Raw genomic sequence first — 26805 nt, forward strand, 5'->3', positions numbered from 1 at the left:
AGCAGAAGTGGTGCACAAAACTATCATTCAATGTCCTTGACATCCTTTTGTTGTAGAATCTTAGAAGATACTCTAAGCTGAAACGTAATGAGGTATTTTCAACATGATGACCTTCTGCATGCCAGCCAGCATGGTTTTCAAAACATCAGTCATTTGAAACCCAACTCGCACTTTTCTTGGGTGACATTCTGAAAGCTTTGGATCGAGGAAGTCCGGTAGATGCAGTATTTCTGAAAAGCATTTGACTCAGTACCACACCTATGTGTATTATCAAAAGTGTGATCATATGGGGTACCAAGTGAAATTTGTGACTGGACTGAGGACTTTTTGGTAGGGGGGACACAGCATGTTATTTTGGATGGAGAGTCACCATCAGATGTGGAAGTAATGCACCAGGGAAGTGTGTTGGCTCCCTTGCTATTTGTTTCGTTTATTAATGACCTTTTGATTTATAGTAACAGCAACATCAGACTTTTCACAGATGATACAGTTATTTACAATGAAATACAGTCTGGACGAAGTTGTGCAGATATTCAGTAGGTCTTGGTAAGGTTTCAAAGTGGTGCAAAGGCTGGCAATTTGCTTTAAATGTTCAGAAATGTAAAATTGTGCACTTTGCAAGGGGAAGGCCGCAGACACAGTCAACTGATTTGATTAACATTCAGCAAGTCAGTTGTACAACATAAAATGAAAGGCTCAGCTCCCTTCCAGTTTTGAGAAAAACAGTTCTAAATTTCATGAGACATAATTGAATCAAAATAGACAGGACCAATAGCTAATTGAAAACAGCAATTTTCATCATCAAATAAGGTATCTGCAAACTCACTTTTCCAAGAAATAGAGGAAAGAAACTGTTATAGCTTTCACTTGTGTACCCATAAGGTAGACACAACTGAGGAGAAACGCCACTGGTGTAGTGACCAAGGCATCTCAGTGGGAAGGAGACAACCTGTGTTCAATTTCCAGATGCATTTTGCAGCTCTTCCCTCCGCATCCAAATTTATAGGAATGGAGTGTTAATAAGTTAAGTAAATCAGTGAGGGATAATAACAAGGTATGCCTTGGTTGCTACAAAGATCAGTGAAATTAATCACCCATACTAGGGATTTTTTTTTTTTTTTAGATCACCTCATTGGTGAGAATATGGGGAGCTGTGCCTTCTTGTCAGTTTCAGGACTGGCAAAATTTCTTATACAAGCTACTTTGAATCTGGTTTTAGGTATGGTAATGGTTTTAGGGTAACTCAACAAATGTACAGTGGATACAGAAAAAGATCATTTGAAATATGTGCACTGTAAGCCATAGAGAACCATATTGTCTATTATTCAGAAAGCTTAAAATATTAACTCTGCCACCCCTATATATGTGAGAGATTATTGTCTTTTATTACATCAGACAATAATTATTTGAGGGGAAACAATTTTGTTTGTTCGCATGATACAAGAAGCTAAGAGTATTTTATGTTTCTTATCCATTGCCTCAGACTGTAGGCCCATTGACCTCAGTACATGGGAATGAAAATTTACAATAAATTAAAAGGGAACAAGCTAATGCAGATGAATTTAGGTCCACTTAAAAGAAAGCTGTATGAGACACTGACACTGAAATGCTATTACACAATGGACGAATTCATGCAGGATGAACTAGAAATTTCAGCTGCACACAATGTGCAAAAGCTGCTAACATATTCTGAGCATTAGCTTCTTCATCATCATCATCTTCTTCTCTTCAGTTATTAGGAAGGAATTGCCTGTTACAGTACCCATCTCTTCCTCTGTCTCTTCTCCCATGACACTTATAATTTCTTGCCTTTAAGGGAAGTCTCTCACTCTCCATTCTTTGTAGATGTTTGTTCCACTTTCTTCTGTAAGCTCGAATTTTATCGTTGAGGCTAAAGATTTGCAGTTCTTCTCTAATATCTGGATTTCTTAGCCTGCCTTCTCCTGTGCAACCTTTAAAACCACGAGAATTTCATTTCTTGTGCCTGAATCTGGCTTCTTGCTTCTGGGTAACCACCCAGGTCTCACTTCCATAGAGCAGTGTGGGAACTGCAACAGTTTTGTAAAATTTAATTTGTGTGTCTTTCCTGGCTTTGTTCTTTCGGTTTCTGTTCATTGTTCTGCATACCTAGCTGAATTTACTAAGCTTAATTTCAATATCTCTGCTGTAGCCATATGTCATTTCACATCTGAGGTAATTGAAATGGCTTACTTGCTCTAAAATCTTCTGATCTATCACTATTTTGGCTCTGATTGGTTCTTTCCCCATGAAGGCCATCATCTTAGTTTTTTCTTTTGAAGTTTTCATGTTATATTTTGCATTTATTTGTTTTAGCAAGTAGATTCCTTTCCAAAAGCCATCTCCCTTGTCTGCTAGGAACACTGCATCATCAGCATATAGTAAACTATTTAAAAGAATGTTCCTGTCTAGGTAGATGCCTTTCTGAAATTCTGATTTCCATATATGTATTATTTCAGTAATGTAGATGTTGAGAGTTAGAGAGATGCAGCAGCCTTGTCGTAGCCCTTTGTTAGTTGGTATCTCATTAGTTATTTTACCATTGAGATCCAGACTGATATTTGTGTCTTGATGTAAACTTCTCATCACATTTACTAAATGCTTTGGATTTTCGCGATTCGTCATTATTTCCCAAAGTTTCTGCCTATTGACATTTTCAAAAGCTTTAAAAAAAGTTGATAAAATCAACATGTGTTTCTTTATTGTGCTCTCTCCGTTTTTCTGTTATTTGCTGTAGAATAAAAACTGCATCTATTGTGGAGTGTCCTTTCCTAAAACCCATTTGTTCCTCATGCGTACTGCTTCTGCTATGTTTTTAAGTCTTGTATTTTATAATTTTAGCATACACCTTGTATGCTGAGTCCAGTAAACTTATTCCTCTGTAATTACTGCATAGGCTTTTATCTCCTTTTTTAAAAAATTGATATCACTCGAGCTGTTTTCCAGTCTTTGAGAATATTGTTCTTCTTCCAACATTCATTGAAGAGATGCAGCAGTTATTGGTGTAGTATCATTCCTCCATATTTTAATAATTCAGCATTAATGCCATCTTTTCCTGTCGCTTTTCTGTTCTTAAGTGATGTTAGTGCAGATGTTAATTCGTCAGACTGTATTTCATCTAATCCTTTCTCATCTAGTTGTTCAATTTCAGTTTCTTGTGCTGTATGATCATACCACAACTCGCTGTAATGATTTATCCACTGTTCTTGTTCAATACCTGTTATGTGTATCTTCTTTCTTTCTGTTGTGTTTAAAGTTTTTACAACCTTATATGCCATTTCTTGTCTTCTGTGGATATCATGTCCGATATTAGAAATAAACCTACCCCAGTGTTCCTGATGTGCTTTCCTTACTACACATTTAGCGTTATTTCTTTTCTCCTTATAGTATTGTTTGTTCTCAGTAGTGGGGTTGCTGAAGTATTTTATATATGCATCCTGTTTTTCTTTGACAGCTTTCATTATATCCTCATTCCAAACTTTCAGGACTTTTCTTTTTCTTTTCTCCCCCCCCCCCCCCCCCCCCCCCCCCCCTGATTTGGCCTCTTGAGAGACAGATTGTTGTAATTGTTCTGGTAAAGTCGTCAGCTGTGATGAAACTTCAGTAATAGGGCAGAAAATGTTGTAGTTGCGTATCATTACATTATATAATTGTAACCACAATTACTTTTGCTGCTAGCCTAGTCATTTTATAAATTTTTGATTAACGTCGTTGGGCCACAGCCTTCACTTCTGAGAGAAAATGTCATGGTCAGATGTGTTTCTATGATTTTTCATGCACATATTTTGAGTAAAATAGAAATAGTAACTGAGATGGGTGGGATTATCTGTGACATATTCTATCTGAGCAATTCTGCAGAGTCATTAGTACACTTCTTGGTGAGAAATTAACTATTTCTGTGATATCTGATGCTGTAATACAAATGAACAACTAGATGAAACATTAGTTATTATACATGAAGGAGATCAGCTTGATATTTGGCTGTGCAAAATCCCGATATCAGTAGGATTTTGGATGCACTTAACTTTTGAGTTCTTTGGAAGTATTTAATCGATACAGTCATGTGTTGCCAGCTTATAACATTGTGGCTATCCCAAAGGAAACACATTGAGTAATTATATTTCTTTTTTTCCAGGTGGAAGTGGAGAAACTGGACTACCATCACTACTTGCCAATATTTTTTGATGGGTTAAGTGAGACTGAATATCCTTATAAGTTCTTCGCACAGCAAGGGATAAAAGACATGATGCAACATGGTGGTCCAAAAATTGTACCAGTTATACCACAGCTTATTATACCCATCAAAAGTAATACTTATTACACTTTTAATTTATCAAGTTTCTGTGCTGAAGTTTACTTATTCTACACCACAAGATCTGTATACAAAACATAAGGCTAGGAAGTTGCAGAAATTTGCCAGAAGTAGCAGCAGAAATAGCTTAATTACAGGACAATAGTCATGTTCGAAAAGGAGTAGTAGGATACAAACAGAGGATAGAATGTAGGGCGACCAACAATTGATCATGGTTTTAAGGGAGATGACCAACATCTGACCGTGGTTTTAACGGAGGTTCAAGGGAAATTTAGTGACAATAATTTTCCACTGTGCAACTACAACACATTTTTTTGGAATGGGTGACAGTAGAGATATAAAAAAAATTGGGAGGCTCTGCATAAGATGTGAACACATCTGTGTGTTGCTGGTACTGACCAAGAACTGATTAAACAGTCTCACTCGCATAACCCCTCTAGACACTATGGCTATATCATTCTTTCTCTGCTCCTCCCTTTCCTTGAGCCAAACCATCTTCTTTCGATAGAAGCATGAACAGAAAAAGAGACTGTATGTTGACTGACAGTAGATTGGTTGTTATATAAAAGGTTTTTGAGATCTGTCAGTCATGGAATTTGAACTATAGGTAACACTTAATGGGATCAATATTTACAACAGTGATCTTTGACAAAATATATTGGAGAAATAGGCAGTCAATAAGGGAGCTGGGAGGATCAAAGAAGTTACTATAGTACAGAAGATCCCCAGAAATATGATAGAATTGGCCAACCTAATTGCAACATACCAGATTTGTAAGTCTTAAAAGCTAAATTCTTGGGATTCAGAATTCTGCAGTTGCTCATTTCTGACATCAACCTGTATACTTCTTTTATTTGGTTACATCAGAGAGTGTTTCAGTATATTTTTTTCCCTTTTTTTTTTAAAAAAAATCAGCAACTCACTAAATGAAACAAAGGAGCAAGACTTGTTAAAACAGGACTACCTGGAACTCAACTGACAGATACAAAATAACATGTAATGGAACTACAACTTTTGAAACTAGGACTCTAATGTGGATTTAGGTCAATAAGGAAACAGGAGCAGAAGATTCTGTGTTTCCTTTTTTAAAAATAAAAAAATGAAAAAAGCAAGTCCCACTGTACATGTTACCTATAACATGCAGAAATTTGATATGTTTACTCAATCACTATTTCCTTACCTGCGTCATGTAAAACTGACCTAAAAACACTGTTGGAATGAGCATACATAAATTTTTGAATGCTAAGAGCACTCTTTCATGTACAAAGTGTTGACTTAAAAGGTGTCTGTATAAATATGAATTGGAAGCCATAAGACACCAAATGTAAAGCAACTGTACTGTAAGTTGACAGTTTCCAAAGTTGTAATCTGAATACAGTATCTCTGTTCTACTTTTATGCCACTTGATATTTTTTTCAGCTGACACTAATTTATATGTTCCCTAGTGGCTGACACTAATTTATATGTTCCCTAGTGTTTTACTAACTTGGATTGTCTCCATTCTTAAAGAGCTTCTGCTCATTGTTGCAGTCTGTGCAAAAGTAAGGAAATGATTTAAATGTGTATTAATGGAAGAGTGCAAGAAGCATGTTCGTGGGCAGTTCATAGTATATTTGTACTGCAAACATGCTATCAGTTCAATAAAGTCTTTTTCCAGAGTTTGCCCACCTGTGTCACCAAATATTGGGCCACTACGTTATTTTCCCTACAGAAACATACATGTAAATCACTGAATATCCTTCACAGTGGAATTCCTAATGTTTCATAATCTGTTTCATATTTATTACAATCCTATGATTTCCTTTGTCACAATACATCATGAGGAAAACTGTCTTAGAAATGAAATCACATAAAAGCTTTCACTGACTCTTTATTTTTAATGATGTAAGACAAAAATTCTTTTTTGAGAACTATGACTATCTTTCGTCCAGGACTTAGTGACGATTAGGAAGTTCTTTACTACATCTTTTCCTTATTTATTTATTTTTTCATTAGAATGGCACATTTAAATACTGTACTCTTAAAATTAATCATAAAAGCAAACAATGACAGTTACTAATATTCTTAAATATGCAAGACAGCCATGAACAAAAATTGCAAACACTGAAAGGATATGTATGTATTAAAAACTGTGCTAAGATGTATTTTTCCTATTGAATTATAACTATATGTTAGAAATGTTTGGTGCAAGAACATAGGCAGTTTTAAACATTTAACTAAAACTGAACAGAAAAACAGCCACTGTCACTCCATAACTTATTTCTTAACTTGAATGTGCTTACCTTTACAAATGTATTCATATTAAAAGCAGCATTGTTTGCTAAAACAATGAAACTGTTATCTTGACCTGCACACTGTCAGGCTAAAATCAAAATAGAAAATAAATAGCCACAGAATAGCATAAACTACTTTGAAGGTGGTCAATGCCCTGCTTGGAAATATCACAGCCCTTCCTTCTATCAAATTAAAAGGCAGCCTTAAATCTTGACCCAAATGCATGTTTGAGCAGAGTCTAAAAAAGACTCCATATAAAATACACAATGGGTTTTTGTCTGAATTTTCATAGCCATGTGGAGGAAGAAGAAAGAAGATTAGAGTTTAATGTTCCATTGACAGTCATTCAAGATAGAGCACAGGCTTGGATTACAAAAGAACTTGGGAAAGAAATCAGCCAGGTGCTTTTCAAAGGAATCATTCAGGCATTTGCCTGGATCAGTTTAAGGAAAACATGGAAAAACCTAAATCTGGATGACTGGGCAGGGAATTGAACTGTCTTTCTCCTGAATGGTAGTCCAGTGTGCTAACCATTGCACCACCTCACTCAGTATAGCCAAATGTAGAGTGGGAAATTGACCACTGTGAGTTCTAGTTTTTCAAAACAGTATTTAATTGCTTGAAAGTAATTGGTGTAATTAAGTAATATCGTGAAAACAAATTTTTGTTACTTCTGCAATATATGTTGTATTCATTCCCACCCAATATCAATTTAAATTAAAAAAACAGAAAACACGGAAGAAAATTTTTGTGTGTGAGAAAAATGCACAGTACCACTGCACCATGGTGTACTGACACAAATGACCCACTAAGGAAGAAGCATGTGCACATTTAATACCCACTTAACAGGTTAAAATAATTTATTGTTACTTTTGCCAAATTCTTCTTGTATTCATTTATCACTGTGATGATAAAGATTGTTGCTGTTGGGGTGTGGTCTCCAGGCCAATGACTGGCTTGATGCAGCTCTCCATGCTACTATATCCTGTGCAAGCCTCTTCATCTCCAAATTAACTACCGCAATTTGGTCTCTCAACTATTTTTACCCCCCTTCCCCCACACATTCCTTCAGTATTAAATTGGTGATCATTTGATGACTCAGAATGTTTACTATCAACTGATCCCTTCATCTAGTCAGGTTGTGTCATAAATTTCTTTTTTTCCCCTGTTCTATTGAGCATCTCCTCGTTAGTTATGTTATCTACCCATCTAATCTTCAGCAGTATTCTGCAGCACCACTTTTCAAAACCTTCTATTCTCTTCTTGCTAATCCGCTTATTGTCCATGGCTCATACCATATGTGGCTACACTCCATACAAATACGACGGCTGATTTCCCCCCCCCCTCCCCCCTCCCCCCCCCCTCCCCGATCTCCGGTTGGCTATAAATAAAAGACGAGCTCATAGAAAAAAATTATTTTATTACCAAAAGTTTTGTACACTTATGGCTGCTTTTCAACATAATCACATAAAAGATTGAGACATTTATTGTACCTGTGGTCAAGCTTTGCAATACCCTCTTCAAAAAATGTTGCCGCCAATGAGTTTAAATGAGCATTGATGTTGTTTTGAAGATCTTCGTTGGTTTGAAAGAGCTGCCCTCCTAGCCACGTCTTCAGTCCAGGGAAAAGGTGAAAGTTGGTGGGTGCAGGTCAGGACTGTATGGTGGATGATCGAACATGTCCCATTCAAATTGTTCAAGGAGCCGTTGGGTTTTGCCAGAAGTGTGTGGACGAGCGTTGTCATGGATCAGCACAATTCCTGAAGTCAGCATACCTCTTCGTTTGTTTTGAATGGCTCTCCGCAAATGTCCTAAAGTTTCACAGTAAGCAGCTGCGTTGATAGTGGTTCCTGTTGTTGAATGTATGTTTGAATTTTGTTGGTTTCGGTGATTTTGGATGCATCCATTGTTGAGTGGTTCATGTTGTTGAATGTTTGCTTGAATTTTGTTGGTTTGTTCAGTGATTTTGGATGCATCCATTGTTGTGACTGTCATTTTGTTTCCTGTGTCGTATTGGATCCAAGTCTCATCTCCAGTAACAATTGATTTCAAAAAGTTCTCTCCTTCATCATGACAATGGTCAAGGAAATTCAAACCTGACACCATTTGGTGACTTTTGTGGGCATCCGTCAACATTTTTGGAACCCAACGAGCACAAAGTTTTTTGTAGCCTAAATGTTCAGTAATGATGGAGTGTACAACAGATCTTGAAATTTCCAGAATTTCCATAGATAAAGCAGTTCCATGTTGCCTTCAAGTTCATCTTCCTTGTATAGACCCTCTATATATTCTTTTTGCTTTTAAGCTTTCCCTTTCTTTGCTTAGTGCTGGTTTTCCATCTCTCTATTCATACAGTTGCTTCTCGTTTCTTCGAAGGGATCTTTAAATTTTCTTGTAGGCAATTTCTATCATTCCCTAAGTTGTATATGCTTCTAAATCCTTACATTTGTTAGGTTAGTATTGTAAAAAATTTTAAAAACATATTCCTGAGTGAAACCATCTCCTTAAAATAACTTGATTGTTTAATTTTGCCAATTTCTTCTTGTAGGTGGTGCTTCTTACAACTAAAAAGGTCAGTTTTGTGAAAAATTTTAATTTTTTTTTAATTGTTGGGGCTCAAAGAGTCAATTTAGAATTTTTGAATTTTTAAGACTAGTGGAGTATATTTTCCTGTTTGATTATGCAGACTGTGCAACTATTGTTTTGTGGCCTTGACATACTTCTGTTATCTATGTTGAAATGGGTAAAAAAAGTTCCAACTGTTTTTCAGTCTCAAAAATTTTTTGATAGAGAATCAGTCAAGTATCAGGACAGGGAATTGCATCTCAATCAACACCTCATTTGCTATGCATTATTTCAAGCATCATACGAAGGTGCAGCAAATATTTCTCTAATCTGTTTTATTTTATATTCATGCAAAATAAATTTCTGCATAATCTATATATACATGTTAAATTTACAACTGTTATTTTTCAGTAATTTCAGTTTCATAGTGTTAAGTGCTCTGCAACAAATTTGAGACAAACAAACATCTGTGACAGTATTTATAGATTCATAAATTAAAAATGTATGGAAACCTCAAAATGATGTCATATTTTCATTTCTACTCTGTGAAAAGAATATCATGGAAAAAAAACTTTGTTATTGTTACTTGACACTTTGGAAGAATAATCTGTGTGATGTCCCAAATTGTTTTATTTTGGGGGTGGCATAAGATTATATTATTATTATTATTATTATTGTTATTATTGGAGTACATTAACTCAATCATTTTTCATTGTTCTGTTTCTTCTTTTAGTCCAGTATTTTTCATTCTTTCTGATCTCACTTTCATTTCTTTTGTTGATCGGATCATTCATTCGGTTTTGATTTTGACTTGGAACTGCTCTTTCTTGTTCTCCATTTTACATTTGTAGCTGTGAACATACTTCCTATGACTGAGGTTTTTAAATTCTTACTCCATTCCCTTAAACCAATTTGTCTAATTTTTTGTTGCAGAAATATCAATTTTTTTCTGTATTTGGGTTTATTCTCAGAATGTGTCCATAAAAATCAAAATTTCTTTTCCTCATTGTGCCTGAAAGCTTCTCAGTTATTTAATAAAGGGTTTAATTTCTGATTCTCAGGTAGTTGACCGTGTGGAGTGCACAGAAGGGTTTCTTTTAGGTTAGGTGACTCTCCATCCAATCCAGATAATGGTAGCTGTAGGATACCCAGAAGTATGCATGTAAGATCAAAAGAAATGTCTGCCACAGATGAGAATATTAACATCCTAATGTTACACTGCTGAAGCATTCACAAAAAAGTGCCAGAGCTTGAAGCAATCCTGAAAAGTAGTGAAGTTCACATAATACTAGGCACAGAAAGCTGGTTGACACCTGAAATTGATACCAGCAACATTTTGGGGGAAAATTTAAGCATATATTGAACAGACTGGCAAATGAGAAATGGAGGCGGTTTGTTTGTCACAGTAGACATGAAACTCAAAACCACCAAGATAGTAATTGAAGCTACATGTGAGATTGTTTAGGCAAGACTCAGTATCAGGGGTGGACATAAGATGATAACTGGATCCTTCTGTTGCCTACCAGACTCATCTCCTGATGTGACCAAAAACTTTCGAGAAAACCACAGTTAACTTGTAATCATCGGTGGAGACTTCAGTCAGCCAACAGTTAATTGGGAAAATGACTTTTTTTGTGGTGGGCATGATAAGATATCCTGTGAAACATTATTAAATGCCTTCTTTGAAAATTACCTGGAACATGTAGTTACGTATCCCATTTATGATAGAAATATGTTGGATCTGATTGCAACAAATAGACCTGACCTCTTTCAGGATGCCCACATCGAAACTTGTATCAGTTACATGATGTGGTTGTGGTAACAATGATGACCAAAGTACAAAGGACAACTAAAATGAGCAGAAGTATATATATCTTCAGTAAACTAGATAGAGAATCAAAAGTGTCATATTTCAGTGAGTAACTTGAAACTTTCAGCACAGGGCAGAAGCATGTAGAGGAACAATGGCTCAAGTTTAAAAGAATAGTTGACCATGCACTGGATGGATAAGTACCAACTAGACCAGTTTGTAATGGGAGGGAACCTCCATGGTATATACTCACTGTAAAGAAACTCCTAAAGAAACAGAGATTAATGCATAATAGGTGTAAAACAATGCCTAGGGCTGTAGACAGAGAGATGCTGTATGAAAGGTGTTTGGCTGTCAAGAGAGCAATACATGATGCCTTCAATGACTACCATAGTAGGATGTCGTCAAATGATACCTCACAAAACTCAAAGCACTTGTGGTCATATGTAAAGGCTGTTATTGGCACCAAAGTTTGTGTCCAGTTCTAAGTGAATAACACGGTAACTGAAATTAAGGGTAGGAAAGCAAAATCTGCAATGTTTAACTCTACTTTCAAATGTTTCTTTACAAAGGAAAACGAAGGAAAGTTGCCCCAATTTAATCCTCGTATCACTGAAAAGATGAATGAAATAGTATTAGTGACAGTGGTATTGAGAAACAGCTGAAGTCTTTGAAATTGAACAAAGTTCCAGGGCCCAATTGAATCCCTGTCAGATTATATACTAAGTTTGTGACTAAATTAGTCCTTGTTCTAACTATAATCTATTGTAGATCTCTTGAACAGAAAACAGTGCTCTGTTCTTGAATAAAAGCCCAGGTCACAACTATCTACAAGAAGGGTTGTAGAAGTGATCCGCAAAACTACTGGCCAATAACCTTGACATCAGTTTGTTGTAAAAGCTTAGAATATATTCTGAGCTCAAATATAATGAAGTATCTTGAACAGAATGCTAATTGGCGCTCACAAGACGTACTGAAATCTTTGAATGAAAGCTGGGGGATAGATGCAGTATTTGCTCATTTCCAAAAAAGCATTTGACTCATTACCAGATTTATTTAAAAGTTTGATCATATGGGGTATCAGGTGAAATTTATGACTGGACTGTGGACATTTAGGTAGGGAGGATTTTATCTTGGATGGAGAATCACCATCAGATGTAGAAGTAACATTGGCAGTGTCCCAGGGAAGTGTGTTGGGATCCTTACTGTTCATGTTGTATATTAATGATCTTACAGACAATATTAATAATAAACTCACACTTTTTGCAGATGATACAGTTATCTATAATGAAGTACTCTCTGAAAGAAGCTGCTTAAATAGTCAGTCAGATCTTGAAAAGATTTCTTCAAAGTGTTGCAAAAATTGACAACTTGCTATAAGTGTTCAGAGATGTAAAATTGTGCACCTCACAAAACAAGAAAAACATTGTATCATATGACTATAATATCAATTAGTCACTGTTGGAATCGGCCAACTCATACAAATATCTGGGAATAACACTTTGCAGGGATATAAACTGGAATGATCACATAGGTTCAGTCATGGGTGAAGCAGGTGATAGACCTTGGTTTATTGGTAGAATAGTGGGGAAGTGCAGTCACTCTACAAAGGAGATTGTTAACAAATTTCTCGTGTGACCAGTTCTTGAATATTGTTCATGTGTGTTGGACGTGTACCAGATAGGACTGGGGGAGGGGGGGGGTATTGACCATATTTCAAAGAAGGGCAGCAGGAATGGTCACAAGTTTGTTTGATCCATGGAAAAGTGTCACATAGATACTGAAGGAACTGAACTGGGAGACTCTTGAAATGACATAAATTACCCCGAGAAAGACTATTAACGAAGTTCGAGGAACGGACTGTAAATGATGACTCTAGAATATACTACAGTCTCCTAGGTATTGCTTGCATAGGGATCATGAGGATAAGATTAGAATAACTACTGTATTAACAAAGGCATTCAAACAATCATTCTTCACCTGCTCCATATGTGAATGGAATGGGAAGAATTCTAAATAACTGGTACAGTGGGACATGTGCTCTGCCATGAACCTCACGGGGGTTTGCAGAGAATAGATGTAGATGTGGATTACTTTGTTACTATGGAACTTGAGGCTTAGAATTGTTCATAATACTTTCCTTTCTTTGATCTCCAGCCTTTCAGTTACCGCATTATTTTTGCAGTTTACGAGATGGAACTATGTGTTTTTGGTGAGTTGAAAGCCTAGTTTCTTCTAAATTCAATTGCCTTTTCCTCAGAGGCATTCCACCTGACCTGTTCTCTAAGATATTTGAATTCTTTGGTAATTTCTGTTTTTTATCCTCCTATTTTAAAACTTTTCAGTGCTTTTTTTATATTTGACATCATTTTTGTCTTTTCGGTGGAGGTTTTGAGATCTATTTTTTCTGCTAGTTTACAGTTTGAGGGTCTGGTCGTCAGCTTCTTCTCTGGTGTTGTCTAGTAGGGCCATATCATCAGCAAAAGGAAGGCCACTGACATTGATGCCCCACTTTTTTTCCCCTAGTCGGATTCCACTATGGCATTCTCTTCATAGCTCAATTTACTACTTGTTTAAATCTTCATTCTATCTTGCATTCTGTATTTCACATGTGATCTTATTACATTTACAAACTTAATTACTGTAAATGCTTCTTACAAATACATTTCTTAATCAGCTGCAGTTAAACCCCAGGGCACTTCTGAAAAAGTCTGCAAATAACTGCTTCTGCTATTTTAATTCTGTTTTCTATATGTTAAAGTGTCTTTATTCTTCTTCAAGCTGCTTTCTTCTCTCCCCCAACTTCCATCTCACTTCCATTTCAGTCTTTCCTATAAAATGCTGTCATAACTGAACATGCCATCATCACTCTAGCTGCCATCCTTTCTTACATCTGAAACACATTGATGCATGTCTCTCTCTTTTATACTTCTCTTTCTCACAGAAGGAAATCCTCTATAGTGATTTATTAGCTACAGTATACCATTTATTACTCATCTTAGTGTATCAGTCAAGTGGAATTTCTAAGTATCCAGCCTGACTGTTATACATATACACCAATTACTATGGTGGAATAATGTCAATATTATGAAAAGGACAGAGTGCTACTCACCATTTGGCAAAGATGTTGAGTCACAGACAGAAACAACAAGAAGACTGCTAAACAAGTAAGCTTTTGGCCAAAAGGCCTTATGTATGTTGCCTAATTCAGAGGAAGGCCTTTTGGTCAAAAGCATACTTTTTAGCTGTCATTTTGTTGTGCGTGTCTGTGGCTCATCAACTCCACTATATAGTGAGTAGAAATCTACCCTTTTCTTAATATTGCCATTACACCAATTACTAGAGCATTTACATTTTCTTACTAATATTGCAATGTCTGAAAAGGTTGAGGACATGGATTTCATAAGATATCCCTGAACAATATGAAATGAATGAGAGAAATTTTTGTAACAGATAAAAATGATTCTAATTCTTGTGTATACAATTTTTATTACCTCTTATTATTCAAATGCTCAGTATTGAACTGGCAGCAAATTTCTTAATCTCTCTTTCTGTATAATGCTCCAGATGCTTTAAATACGAGAAAGCATGATGTAGTCTGCACAACACTGAAGGTGATGCAGCAGTTGGTTATGAGTGCTGATATGGTGGGAGAAGCCCTTGTTCCATATTACAGGCAAATACTACCTGTATTTAATCTGTTCAAAAATAAAAATGGTGAGTACTGATGCAGTGAGTATGTGTAAAGCATATAACTAAGCTGACGTCACAGACTGAAGTCCACCATTAAAAATATTATTTATGTTGACACTACTTTTTTCATTAAATGCATTGCAGTGTATTGTATTTATGTTTTATAATTTGATTTCTTACAACAGTATAGGCTCCAAATTTTCATTTGCTTCTATGAATTTCATCAAGGTAAAGTGTCAAATATCATCAAAGCATTGTCAGCTTTGTCTGTTGCAGACTGATGGAAAGAAAACTGGGAGTAAACAATTTTATTCAAATTTCTGTAACTTTTTTTCCCCCTAAACATTTCCCATGAAAATAACAAGTACAGTGAATCATATTACTGTTTGCATTAAAATGACAAGTGTGGAAAAAACGAAAACAGAAATTTCCTCAGTCACACAAAAAGGGCGAAATAGTAATTTGTAACTATGAGATTGATGAGAAAATGAATGAGGAGTGTGACTAGCGTAAATTGTAAAATTTACTAAGATGCCTGTAATAAATGCGTTTTTCAACAAGCATCTTAATGACAAATGGAAGTGGAAAAGCCCCTACTTCAATGTTAAAAATGAAATAGACTTCACACAGTTGAATTCCCTTCATATTACTAAGCATATCTCTGTTACAAACAAATTCAAGACTGGCAGTGATCACGAACTATTAAGGTCGAGGTTTGACATGAATTCAAGAGAAGAAAGGCATAAACTTCTGAGATTGAAGAGAAATACTGTTAATCTCATGAAGTTTGAAAAAAAAAAAAAAGAAAAAAGAAAACATTAAGCAAGTCCCTTAACTAAGATTTCGAGATTCAGCAGGGGTGGCACAATTAAGATTAAAGATCAACTAAGATAAAACTAACAGTTTACCTAAAATATGAAGGGAAGTTAAAATCCGATCTTATTGTGACATGAGAGAATATTCCAAACTGTATGAGTGTAAACTTGAGAAAAGAAATGGAGGGTGATTTCAAGAAAATTCCAAGATCTAGTTAGAGGGAAAAAAGCTCAAATGAAAACTCATGATTGCTGGAAGCAGATTATTGCAACTTACAGAGACAATTCCAGACTTACCAATAAAGCAGAAATTTTAAATTGTATGCATAACAAAAGCTATTTACAACACTACATGACCTCTCCAATGCACCCAAAATTTTGGACATACTTCCTTTGGAAGTCAAATATGCTATTGATACTTCGAAGAAGGGTGCTGATCCTGATTATGATGAGTTGTCTGTTGATGTTCTGAAGTTTGCTGGTGAAGAAACTTACGAGCAACTATCAAAACTTTTTGTTTCGTCTAGTGACCATGCATCAGTTCAAGTATTGTGGAACAAAGCAATGATAAAATTGCTTCACATGAAAGGAAACAATCACAAAATAAAAAACTATCATCCCATAAACCTAATCTGTGTTTTGTACAAAGATTTTAGAAGACTATTGTCACATAGAAGGAGGTGTAATTAGATGAATGACGAACACCAACTTCACTGAATGAAGGTTTATTCAGCACTTGCACATACAAAAGCGCAGAGTGAACTGCCTTCGGCCAGAACACATACGGTATATATACAGTTACAGAACATACCAGTTAATGATTCTTGACATGTGTGGATACTTCTAGAATGTACTCGAACTGAATATAGAAATTAAAATTTTACTGTTCAGATGAGCTTTGAACTCGTGACCATCCATGCAACAGTCTAGTGTCATAACCATGACACCACAGCTTCTTCTGCGACGTTTCTCCCTCCTTAAGAGAACAGCGTCCCGGTGTTAGGTCCCCTTAGTCCGGGAACGAGTCATCGGTCCTGCATACTCCGACTCCTGATGACTGATGTTCACCCTGGTGGTGATCTTCTGAGAACTTCCTTTGCTGCTACGCTCTTCATCACCTTTCCACTTGTTGCCTGTCACTGGAGCTTCAAATTTACCCTGGGTTGCAGGATCCTTTGATGGACGTGGACCGTATCTCTGATCTTTCATCGTCTTGTGTCGGGGTTGAAATCTTCAACTTCATAAGTAACATCAGACAACTGTCTTACAACCTTATAAGGTTCAAAGTAGTGCCTGAGGAGCTTCTCAGAGAGACAGGAGTGAAGATCCAGACGAGGTCACCAGGCTGGTAGACAACAGGGCAGTGGCTCGCGTCATACCTTCAGCGATCATTTTCTTGAGCCTGCAGTGTGCGGAGTTGAGCTAACTGCCGAGCTTCCTCAGCGCTGGTTAACACCTGGCTGATGTAGTGATCGTCCGTGTCCTCAGGATGTAACGGAAACACAGTGTCGATCGTCATCATCACCTCACGCCCATGCACCAGGTAAAATGGTGTAAATCCTGTGGTGTCTTGTTTGGCGGTGTTGTAGGCAAATGCCATGAAAGGTAGCACCTCATCCCAGTTGCTCTGCTCAACATTGACGAACATTGATAGCATGATGGCCAAGGTCTTATTAAGGCGTTCAGTAAGCCCGTTAGTTTGCCGATGGTAGGATGTCGTCATGTGATGAGTAATGTTGCACCGACGGTTTCTCTCTGTCACAAGATTCGATTGAAAAACTTTCCCTTGATGTGTAATTAACAACCTTGGGGCACCGTGTTTTAATACATTGTCTACCATGATGAATTTGGCTACCTCGAATGCTTCGGCTGTTTTCACAGCTTTTGTAATGGCTTAGCGTGTCAGATAATCAGTGCAAACAGTAATCAATCTATTGCCACTAGAAGACATTGAAAATCGTCTGATGAGGTTAATCCCAACACACTGGAAAGGCACCAGGTGATTTCTGAGGAACTGCCTTTCTCCTCTGGCACTCTTCACAGTGTGACACATAGTGACAGACACTCGTAAATAAACCTGGCCAGAAAAATCTCTTGTGGATCCTATTGTATGTCTTAATAAATCATAAATGACCGGCCTCTGGTGTGTCACGGAATTTCTGTAGAACATCTAAGCACATGTCTTTAGGAATCACTGGTAGCCACCTCTTTCCAAACGGATCAAAGTTTTTCTTGCAAAGTAATCCATTAACCACCTTAAATTGTCCATTCACATCCTCTGACCAATTTAAGGCAAGCATAATTGGAGATATCTTGGTGTCCTCCTTCTGCTGAGCTGAGAGATCCTGGAGTGCAGCGAGACAGTCACTACCTTCATCAATGTCTTGATGGTCTTGCACAGGGTTTCTTGAGAGACAGTCGGCATCTTGGTGTTTCCTCCCACTTTTGTACATTATGATAATGTCATACTCTTGAAGGCATAATTCCCACTTAGCGAGTCATCTTGTTGGATCCTTAAGACCTGTCAACCAACAAAGTGAATGATGTTCTGTAACAATTCTGAATGGACTTTCATAGAGATACTGTCGAAATTTGCACATGGCCCAGATCACAGCAAGACATTCTCTTTCTGTAGTTGAATAGTGTCTCTCAGCTTTTGTAAGTTTCCTAGAAGCATAGGCTATAACCTTATCTTTTCCATCTGTATTTTGTACCAGAACAGTACCGAGCACTGGCATCTGTGTGTAGTTCTGTAGTTGTTCTCTCATCATACAGACCAAGTACAGGGTCAGTCGTCAGAGCTTTTCTCAGCACACCGAAAGAATCTTGTTGAGCACCACCCCAGATAAATTTAGCATCGGCTTTTAACAACTCTTGGAGTGGTCTGGCTTTGATACAAAAGTCTTTGATAAAACCACGGTAATAAGAACATAATCTGAGGAAGCTTCTAACATCTGTAATATTTTTAGGAATAAGAAATTCCATTATGGATCTCACCTTTTCTGGGTTTGGTCACGCGCCTTTGTTTGACACAAGGTGTCCAAGTATTTTGATTTCTTTTGCTCCAAAGAGACACTTTCTTGGATTAAGTTTCAGTCCACTTTGTTGGAGACACTTAAGAATGGCCCTTAGTCTTTTTATGTGTTCATCAAATGTCTCTGAGAACACTATAACGTCAGCTAAATAACAAAGACACATCATCCACTTCAGGTGACTTAGAATATTATCTTTCATCCTTTCAAAAGTTGCTGGTGCATTACACAAACGAAACGGCATCACCTTGAACTCATATAGGCCATCAGGGGTGATGAATGCAGTTTTCTCACAATCAGCCTCATCTACTTCGATTTGCCAGTATCCCGAGTACATGTCCATGGTTGAAAAAAACTTAGCCTCCTTCAGACAATCCAGTGTACACTGTCAGTTTGTGGAAGAAGGTAAGCTTCCTGTAATCAACACAAAAGTGCCAACTGCCATCCTTCTTCCTGACAAAACCACTGGTGATGACCATGGGCTCTGCGAACGCTGCATGATTCTCCATCATTCTCTCTACCTTGTCGTGAATTATTTGATGTTCCATTTGCTGACACATGGTATGCTCTCTGGCTTATTGGTTGACGGTTTAAAGTGCTAATCCAGTGCTTCATCGTCAATTTGTCTAATTTGCTCTTCACCTGTTGATTGAAGCATTCAGAGAACTCTCGAAGAATAGCAAGTAGCTTCTTCTGTTGTTCCTTAGTGAGATCTGGTGATAATTGAGCTAGAAGATCGTGTCTCGTAGTGGTAGCACTAATTTCGCCTACAGACTTGGTGTGGGAGGTTTCTGTGACACTCAGCTGTTCTGCAATTAACCACTCAGTGTTTGCTACGTACCTGTGTCCTGGAAAGATCTGCAGTTCTCGGCAACAGTTAACTATCCACAATTCACTGAATCCGTTCTAAAACGAGATGACAGAGCCTGGGATGACCAAATTATTCTTCAGTGGTATGCTTCTCTCACATTCCACTACAAGATCCATGGGTTGTTGCATGGCATGAAGCATGACAGTTACCTTTCTAGCACTGACTGCAGGAATGATCACTTCATCCAGCACACATAGTCTCCCCACACTCAGGTGCGAATCTTCCTGTCCACAGTATCTCATCTCGTCTAGCATAATCTTCGAGCGACCACAATCTATAATTGCCTGAGAAACTTTCAAAAAGTCCCATCCAATAATGACATCAAGACCACACTCTTGTAAGACGATGAATTCTAAGTGCTCTGTATGGCCACTTATACCCACATGAATGACACATCTTCCTGTAGTTTTTACATACTTTCCATTAGCCACTTTCAGCAGAGATGTTTTGTTGTTGACGAATACAGTTTTCTGCAACTGGCGATGGTACTTTTCCAAAATGATTGAATATGATGCTCCAGAGTCCACAAGAGCTTCGGCTGGTTGGCCATCCATGAGGATATTGACATAGTTTCCTATCATTTTTGTAGTGATTGATGGTGGAGGATTATGCTCTTCGGCGGCATCATCTCCAAGTAAGGTTGCACCTTTTAGTTTTCCAGGTTGCGGCAGCTAGGTGATTGGCTGGAGCTTCTAAACAGCGATGGAGACCTTGAACGGTGTGTTGGGGAGCATCCTCTCTAATGGCTAGCTTGCAGCGATGGTGACCTACATCATCCAGCACCCACATCTTCATTGTCCCAGAGTTGGCATTGGCTAAGATTGGTCTGCTGTCTTCTGGCGCAGGCGTCATCGAATATCTGCTGCCTTTCTCAACAATAGCACACCACATGCCCCTGTTGTCCGCAGTGGAAACATATTGGTTGGTTATCCTGGGTCCTCCAGACATCAGTCTTCCTTGGTGCCCAAACAGGTTTCTCGTGTGGCATTGTGGGAACATAACTTCTCCTGGGTCTTGACTTTTTCACCATTTTAAAGGGAAATGAAGGACAAGAGATTGGGTTCAATGTCTGTTCCACTTCCTCTCTTATGACCTCTTGAAGCGTCTCGGTTTTTTGCTCGCTGTGCAAACCAAGTGCCTTCCAAACTTCCTCTCTCACTATCTGACATACACTCCTGGAAATGGAAAAAAGAACACATTGACACCGGTGTGTCAGACCCACCATACTTGCTCCGGACACTGCGAGAGGGCTGTACAAGCAATGATCACACGCACGGCACAGCGGATGCACCAGGAACTGCGGTGTTGGCCGTCGAATGGCGCTAGCTGCGCAGCATTTGTGCACCGCCGCCGTCAGTGTCAGCTAGTTTGCTGTGGCATACGGAGCTCCATCGCAGTCTTTAACACTGGTAGCATGCCGCGACAGCGTGGACGTGAACCGTATGTGCAGTTGACGGACTTTGAGCGAGGGCGTATAGTGGGCATGCGGGAGGCCGGGTGGACGTACCGCCGAATTGCTCAACACGTGGGGCGTGAGGTCTCCACAGTACATCGATGTTGTCGCCAGTGGTCGGCGGAAGGTGCACGTGCCCGTCGACCTGGGACCGGACCGCAGCGACGCACGGATGCACGCCAAGACCGTAGGATCCTACGCAGTGCCGTAGGGGACCGCACCGCCACTTCCCAGCAAATTAGGGACACTGTTGCTCCTGGGGTATCGGCGAGGACCATTCACAACCGTCTCCATGAAGCTGGGCTACGGTCCCGCACACCGTTAGGCCGTCTTCCGCTCACGCCCCAACATCGTGCAGCCCGCCTCCAGTGGTGTCGCGACAGGCGTGAATGGAGGGACGAATGGAGACGTGTCGTCTTCAGCGATGAGAGTCGCTTCTGCCTTGGTGCCAATGATGGTCGTATGCATGTTTGGCGCCGTGCAGGTGAGCACCACAATCAGGACTGCATACGACCGAGGCACACAGGGCCAACACCCGGCATCATGGTGTGGGGAGCGATCTCCTACACTGGCCGTACACCACTGGTGATCGTCGAGGGGACACTGAATAGTGCACGGTACATCCAAACCGTCATTGAACCCATCGTTCGACCATTCCTAGACCGGCAAGGGAACTTGCTGTTCCAACAGGACAATGCACATCCGCATGTACCCCGTGCCACCCAACGTGCTCTAGAAGGTGTAAGTCAACTACCCTGGCCAGCAAGATCTCCGGATCTGTCCCCCCTTGAGCATGTTTGGGACTGGATGAAGCGTCGTCTCACACGGTCTGCACGTCCAGCACGAACGCTGGTCAACTGAGGCGCCAGGTGGAAATGGCATGGCAAGCCGTTCCACAGGACTACATCCAGCATCTCTACGATCGTCTCCATGGGAGAATAGCAGCCTGCATTGCTGCGAAAGGTGGATATACACTGTACTAGTGCCGACATTGTGCATGCTCTGTTGCCTGTGTCTATGTGCCTGTGGTTCTGTCAGTGTGATCATGTGATGTATCTGACCCCAGGAATGTATCAATAAAGTTTCCCCTTCCTGGGACAATGAATTCACGGTGTTCTTATTTCAATTTCCAGGAGTGTAGAACACTTGTGAAATCAGTTTCTTCCTCTATCACAGACATGAGTAAGACGTTTGGAAGCCGTTCAAACTTCTTGTGTGTAATTCTTTTTTGATGCATTGTCTCTATATACTGGCACCATTTTATGAAGTCGTCTGCAGTCAAAACTTCCTTCATGAGTAGGGTTTCATACATGTCCTCAGCAACACTGTTCATGATATTTGCAACCTTATTTTCCTCCTTCATTCTAGGATCCACTATTTTACACAGCTCCAAGATGTCCTGAATGTAGGATGCTGTAGTTTCTCCTGGACACTGTGCCCTGAACTTTAATTTATCTTCAGCCTTGCACTTCTGTCATTGTGTGTCGCCGTAATACTTGTGCAGTTTCGCCTGGAATACTTCCCAACTTGTGAACTTCACCTCATTGTTCTCATACAATTGCTTGGCAATGCCTGACAAGTAGAAAAATACATTAGCCAAACACATGGTGACATCCCATTTCTTAAATTTGAACTCATGACCCTCCATGCAACAGTCTAGTATCATAACCACTACACCACAGCTTCTTCTGCGGCACTATTGTTAAATTGTATCAGTCTCATCTTTGACACAACCCAACAGCTTACTTGTTAGCAGTCTTTTTGTTGTGCGTGTCTGCAACTCATCATCTCCACTATATTGTGCAGCACCTTCAATATGCTAGACCATATTTATGTTCTCTGGGAACTGGTAAGCAACACAGATGAGTACCAGATGCTTCTGTGTGCAGCTTTTGCAGATTTTGAAAAGTCGTTTGATTAATTTAGTCATCCTGCTGTAACGGAAGAGTTAGCTGAGCAGTGGGTGAAGGTGGTCAATGTTAAATTCTTGTACATTATATATGAAACTTTTACAGCTTTTATTAGTGACATGGAAGCAACACAGGAATGTCCAATTCACAGAAGAGTGAAACAACGTGATTCCACCTGTTGTAGCTGTTCTCTACCTTCTCTACCACCTAATGTCAGAATTGAACAGGGAATGAAAATGATTTAGAATCAATGGGAAGAGACAACAACCTGAGATTTGCATATGGTGCTCTACTATTGGCAAGTGATTTTTAGGAATTTCAAATGTCTGTATCAGGTCTCAGAATGTCAGGCAGGGAGACTGAACATAAGCCTTTGCAAGACAGAACCTTCTTCAGCAAAGAAAACATACACGCATTTACACAAGCAAGCATGCCTCACAAAAATTATAACAGCGATCATGGGCAACTCCAACTGGAATAGGACTGTCAGATGAATAACAACCTGGAGTGGAAACAGGCAGGGAGAGAGAAGAGTGCTGTCTGGCACTGCGTGCAGGGACTAGAGTTTGCTAGGCATAGTGTTGGGAGGCGAGATGTGAGTGGAGAAACAAATGGGGAATGGAAAAGGAGAAGAGTGGGGAAGGGAAAAAGACAAGTGGGTACATTGGCAGAGGCCAGCACAGAAATAGGGTGAGGGAATGTGAAAAGGGGGAGGTGATACAACAAGGGGGTGGAAACTATTGGGTATGAGATGTGGGAAGTGTAGGTTATCATACGTTGACTCTAGACTCGCATTCAGGAGGACGATGGTCCAATCCTGCGTCCAGCCATCCTGATTTAGGTTTTCCACAATTTCCCTAAATCACTCCAGGCAAATGCTGGGGTGGTTTCTTTGAAAGGGCACGGCCGACTTCTTTCCCTAATCCGATGAGACGGATGACCTCACTGTTTGGTCTCCTTGCCAAACAACCACACCATAGGTTGAGGCTGGAATAGCTTCAGGAGAGGAGAATGTGCTGTAAACATAAATCCCATCTGCACAGTTCAAAAGAGCTAGTAATGGAGGGGAGGATCCACATGGCCCGTGATGTGAAGCAGTGATTGGAATCAAGCATGTTGTGGTCAGCTGCATGTTGTCACAGAGCAGTCCACTTTGCTCTTGGCTGTAGTTTAGCTGTGGACATTCATCTAGCCACCTAGATCTGGTTGGTAGTCATAGCAGAATAAAAAGCTGTGCAATGATTGCAGCAGAGCTGGTGAATGACATGGCTGCTTTCACAGGTGGCCTGACCCCTGATGGGATAGGATAAACCTGTAATGTGACTGAAATAGGAAGTGTTGATTGGGTGGATTGGGCAGGTCTTGCACCTGGATCTTCTACAGGGATATGATCCCTGTGGTAAGTGGTTAGAAGTGGAAGTGACATACAGGTGGATCAGGATGTTCTGGAGGCTAGATGGGCGATGGAACACTTCTTTAGGATGATTGTGTAGGATTTTGGATAGGATTTCCCTCATGTCAGGGCATAGTGATATATCATTTTGACAGCTCCCATCTCTTCCACATTAAAAAATCCCTCTCACACAGCCTGCCACCTCAGCATGGTGCATGTGCAGTGAAACATTTCCCTTTCTCAGTACGCTGAAGGTCTCACCAAGGCTTTCAGAGACAGGCACTATCCATTCTTCATCCTCTCAAAGCTACACCGGCAGTCTCTAGTGCCTGCACACCCCACCAGACAGCACTCTCCTCTCCTCCCACTCGAACCCTGCTATACCTCCCCCATCCCCTCCCCACTCTAGATTGCTATTCACATGACAGTCGCATTCCAGTTTGAGCTGCCAGTGATAATGGTCATATGTGGAGGAGGTGTGCTTGCTTGTATGAATGTTTGTGTGTTTTCATTGCTGAAAAAGGCTTTGGCTGAAAGCTTTAATGTGTAACAGTCTTTTTGTTGTGCCTGTCTGCAACTCAGTGGGTCATCTTTACAGTGAGCAGCAATCTGTGATCTTCCTGATAATGTTGATATTCCAACCTGGAGTTTCTATTGTCTGATTTTGTTTCCAAGACAAAAGTTATATCTGATAAATGGAGCATGGTAGGAATAAGCTATTGAAAAATACATCCAGTACACTGTCCGAGAAAACATCTTTCTTGGCCATCTCCTAAATATGACAGGAGATCTTTTGGTCCATCAAGCTAACTGGCAAGCTTGTAGAAAACATTCAAGTACCTTCAGGTTTTTAGGTCAAACATGCCAGTGAAACCTTAAAACAATAGTTTTTCATCAGTCTGTCCTCTCCATTTTGACTTACAGCTGTGAGACCTGGACACTTCATGAATATAAAAGATAGAAACTTAGAACTGCACAGTGAGGCATGGAGAGAGATTTGTGGGGATCTAAAAGCAAGACAAAAAAAGGCAGAAGTTGTGAGATTACTTACATCAAGAACATCCTGGAGAGAACAGCCAGTATGAAATGGCAATGGACCTGCCTTGTTACCAGAAGAAATGATGACCAATGTACAGAGGTGGTGCTGGAATGGAGTCCCAAGAGATAGAGACAGACACAGGCAAGCCGACTATACTGATAGGGCAAGAACTGCAGATCACTGGAGTCAGCCACCTGAATATTGCCAAAGATTGTTCCTCATTGAAGAAGAAGTTGCAGACATTCCTGAGCTCAGTATCTGAGTCACAAATTTAATGTTTCAATCTAGTAGTCTCTCTCTCTCTCTCTCTCTCTCTCTCTCTCTCTCTCTCTCTCTCTCTCTGTGTGTGTGTGTCTGTGTGTGTGTGTGTGGGGGGGGGGGGGGGGGGGGGGGCATGTAGCCTGCTGGCGGCAGTTTACCAAGGTGGTAGTTACAGGAATATAGTGTTTAGCAAAATGGGTCTAGTACAGTAATTATTTACAGAAAAGTAATGAAATCTTCAGGAATTGTTAACAGTACATCTTTATTTTTATTAAAACAAACTGTTAACTCTGCATCAGAAACATTTTACCTTTCATTTCCCCATTTTCTTTTACTGTAAAAGGCACTTCTCTTTCTTTGCTTGTTCTTCTTCTCTGTAGGTAGAATCTTCTCAATTAAATGCCTTGCTGAGAGCTATTCAGGTGTAATAGTTTTGAAGGGTGCCCACAGTAATGTGAAGCTACACTCTTACCATGAATTTCCATCAGTTCTGAGATGAGAATCAGCTTGAAATTTACATGTGTTTTTTTTCTGTGTCTTTTCACTGGTATAACAAACAATAAAATCTATGTACACTACAATATTCATTAGCCTTTCCATGTATTACTTTACTCATATCTTTCTTTCCATGAGAAAAAGTTGTAGTTTGTGATCTTTTAGGTCTACATCATTCATAAAAAAATTGTGTTCTTTAATGCATTGAGGTTTTCTTACCTTGTTGCCCATTTTGGTTGCTGTACCAACTGCATCATTATGGAATGTCCCAATAAAGACCACCTATTTTTATCCATCCATTTCTGCATCACAATGTACCATGAGTGATGTACTGCAGGTTCATCTTTCTTGAATCTTGCATTTTTCAAGACATCAGGTACATTTGTTGTATTCAAAGTGTGCCCTCTACAATGATACTTCTTCCTTGTGAAAGTGACACAAATGCACACTGTTATGGTAATTGTCCATCCAGAGCATGTGACCAAAGTTAAAAGAGACTCTTACTAGTTTACTAGAATCTGACTTGTTTTCAGGGTACCTGCCGAAAGAAATTTTGTCTCTATCTCTGTGGAACTTTCTGTATAAATAACAAATTGCCTTACATATCCTGTGGGTGATTCATGGATTTCACAGACTTTATTTCAAACTTCACTGCTTTTAGAGATAGGTAAGTTTTTATTCCAACCTTCCTTTCTATAATACAAGAGATTCATCCAAGAAATGTTTTCTCCCATGTTGTATGTATTTTTAAATGTATCATTCAAATGCTAAATGACCAAGCCCAATTTAAACAATATTTTATTCCTCTTAAGAGCATGCAGTTCTTCATTGTTTACAAAATGAAGGAATTTATTAAGCAGCTCA

General features: G+C 39.2%; 1 protein-coding gene across 3 annotated transcripts in view; it reads left to right on the plus strand.

Moving 5' to 3' along the window:
* The window catches only part of LOC126153681 (parkin coregulated gene protein homolog), a 146540-nt gene that overhangs the window by 20352 nt on the left and 99383 nt on the right, over positions 1-26805 (plus strand). For 2 of the 3 annotated variants that reach the window (XM_049916089.1, XM_049916097.1), the window contains exons 2-3: positions 4154-4325; positions 14547-14696. In XM_049916089.1, coding sequence (XP_049772046.1) covers positions 4154-4325; positions 14547-14696 — 322 coding nt within the window. Of the gene's footprint in view, positions 1-4153; positions 4326-14546; positions 14697-26474; positions 26609-26805 lie in introns of all 3 variants that reach the window. The other variant, XR_007532077.1, reaches the window with a different exon arrangement.

The sequence above is a fragment of the Schistocerca cancellata genome, chromosome 1, assembly GCF_023864275.1.
Source record: "Schistocerca cancellata isolate TAMUIC-IGC-003103 chromosome 1, iqSchCanc2.1, whole genome shotgun sequence".
NCBI classification, from domain to species: domain Eukaryota; kingdom Metazoa; phylum Arthropoda; class Insecta; order Orthoptera; family Acrididae; genus Schistocerca; species Schistocerca cancellata.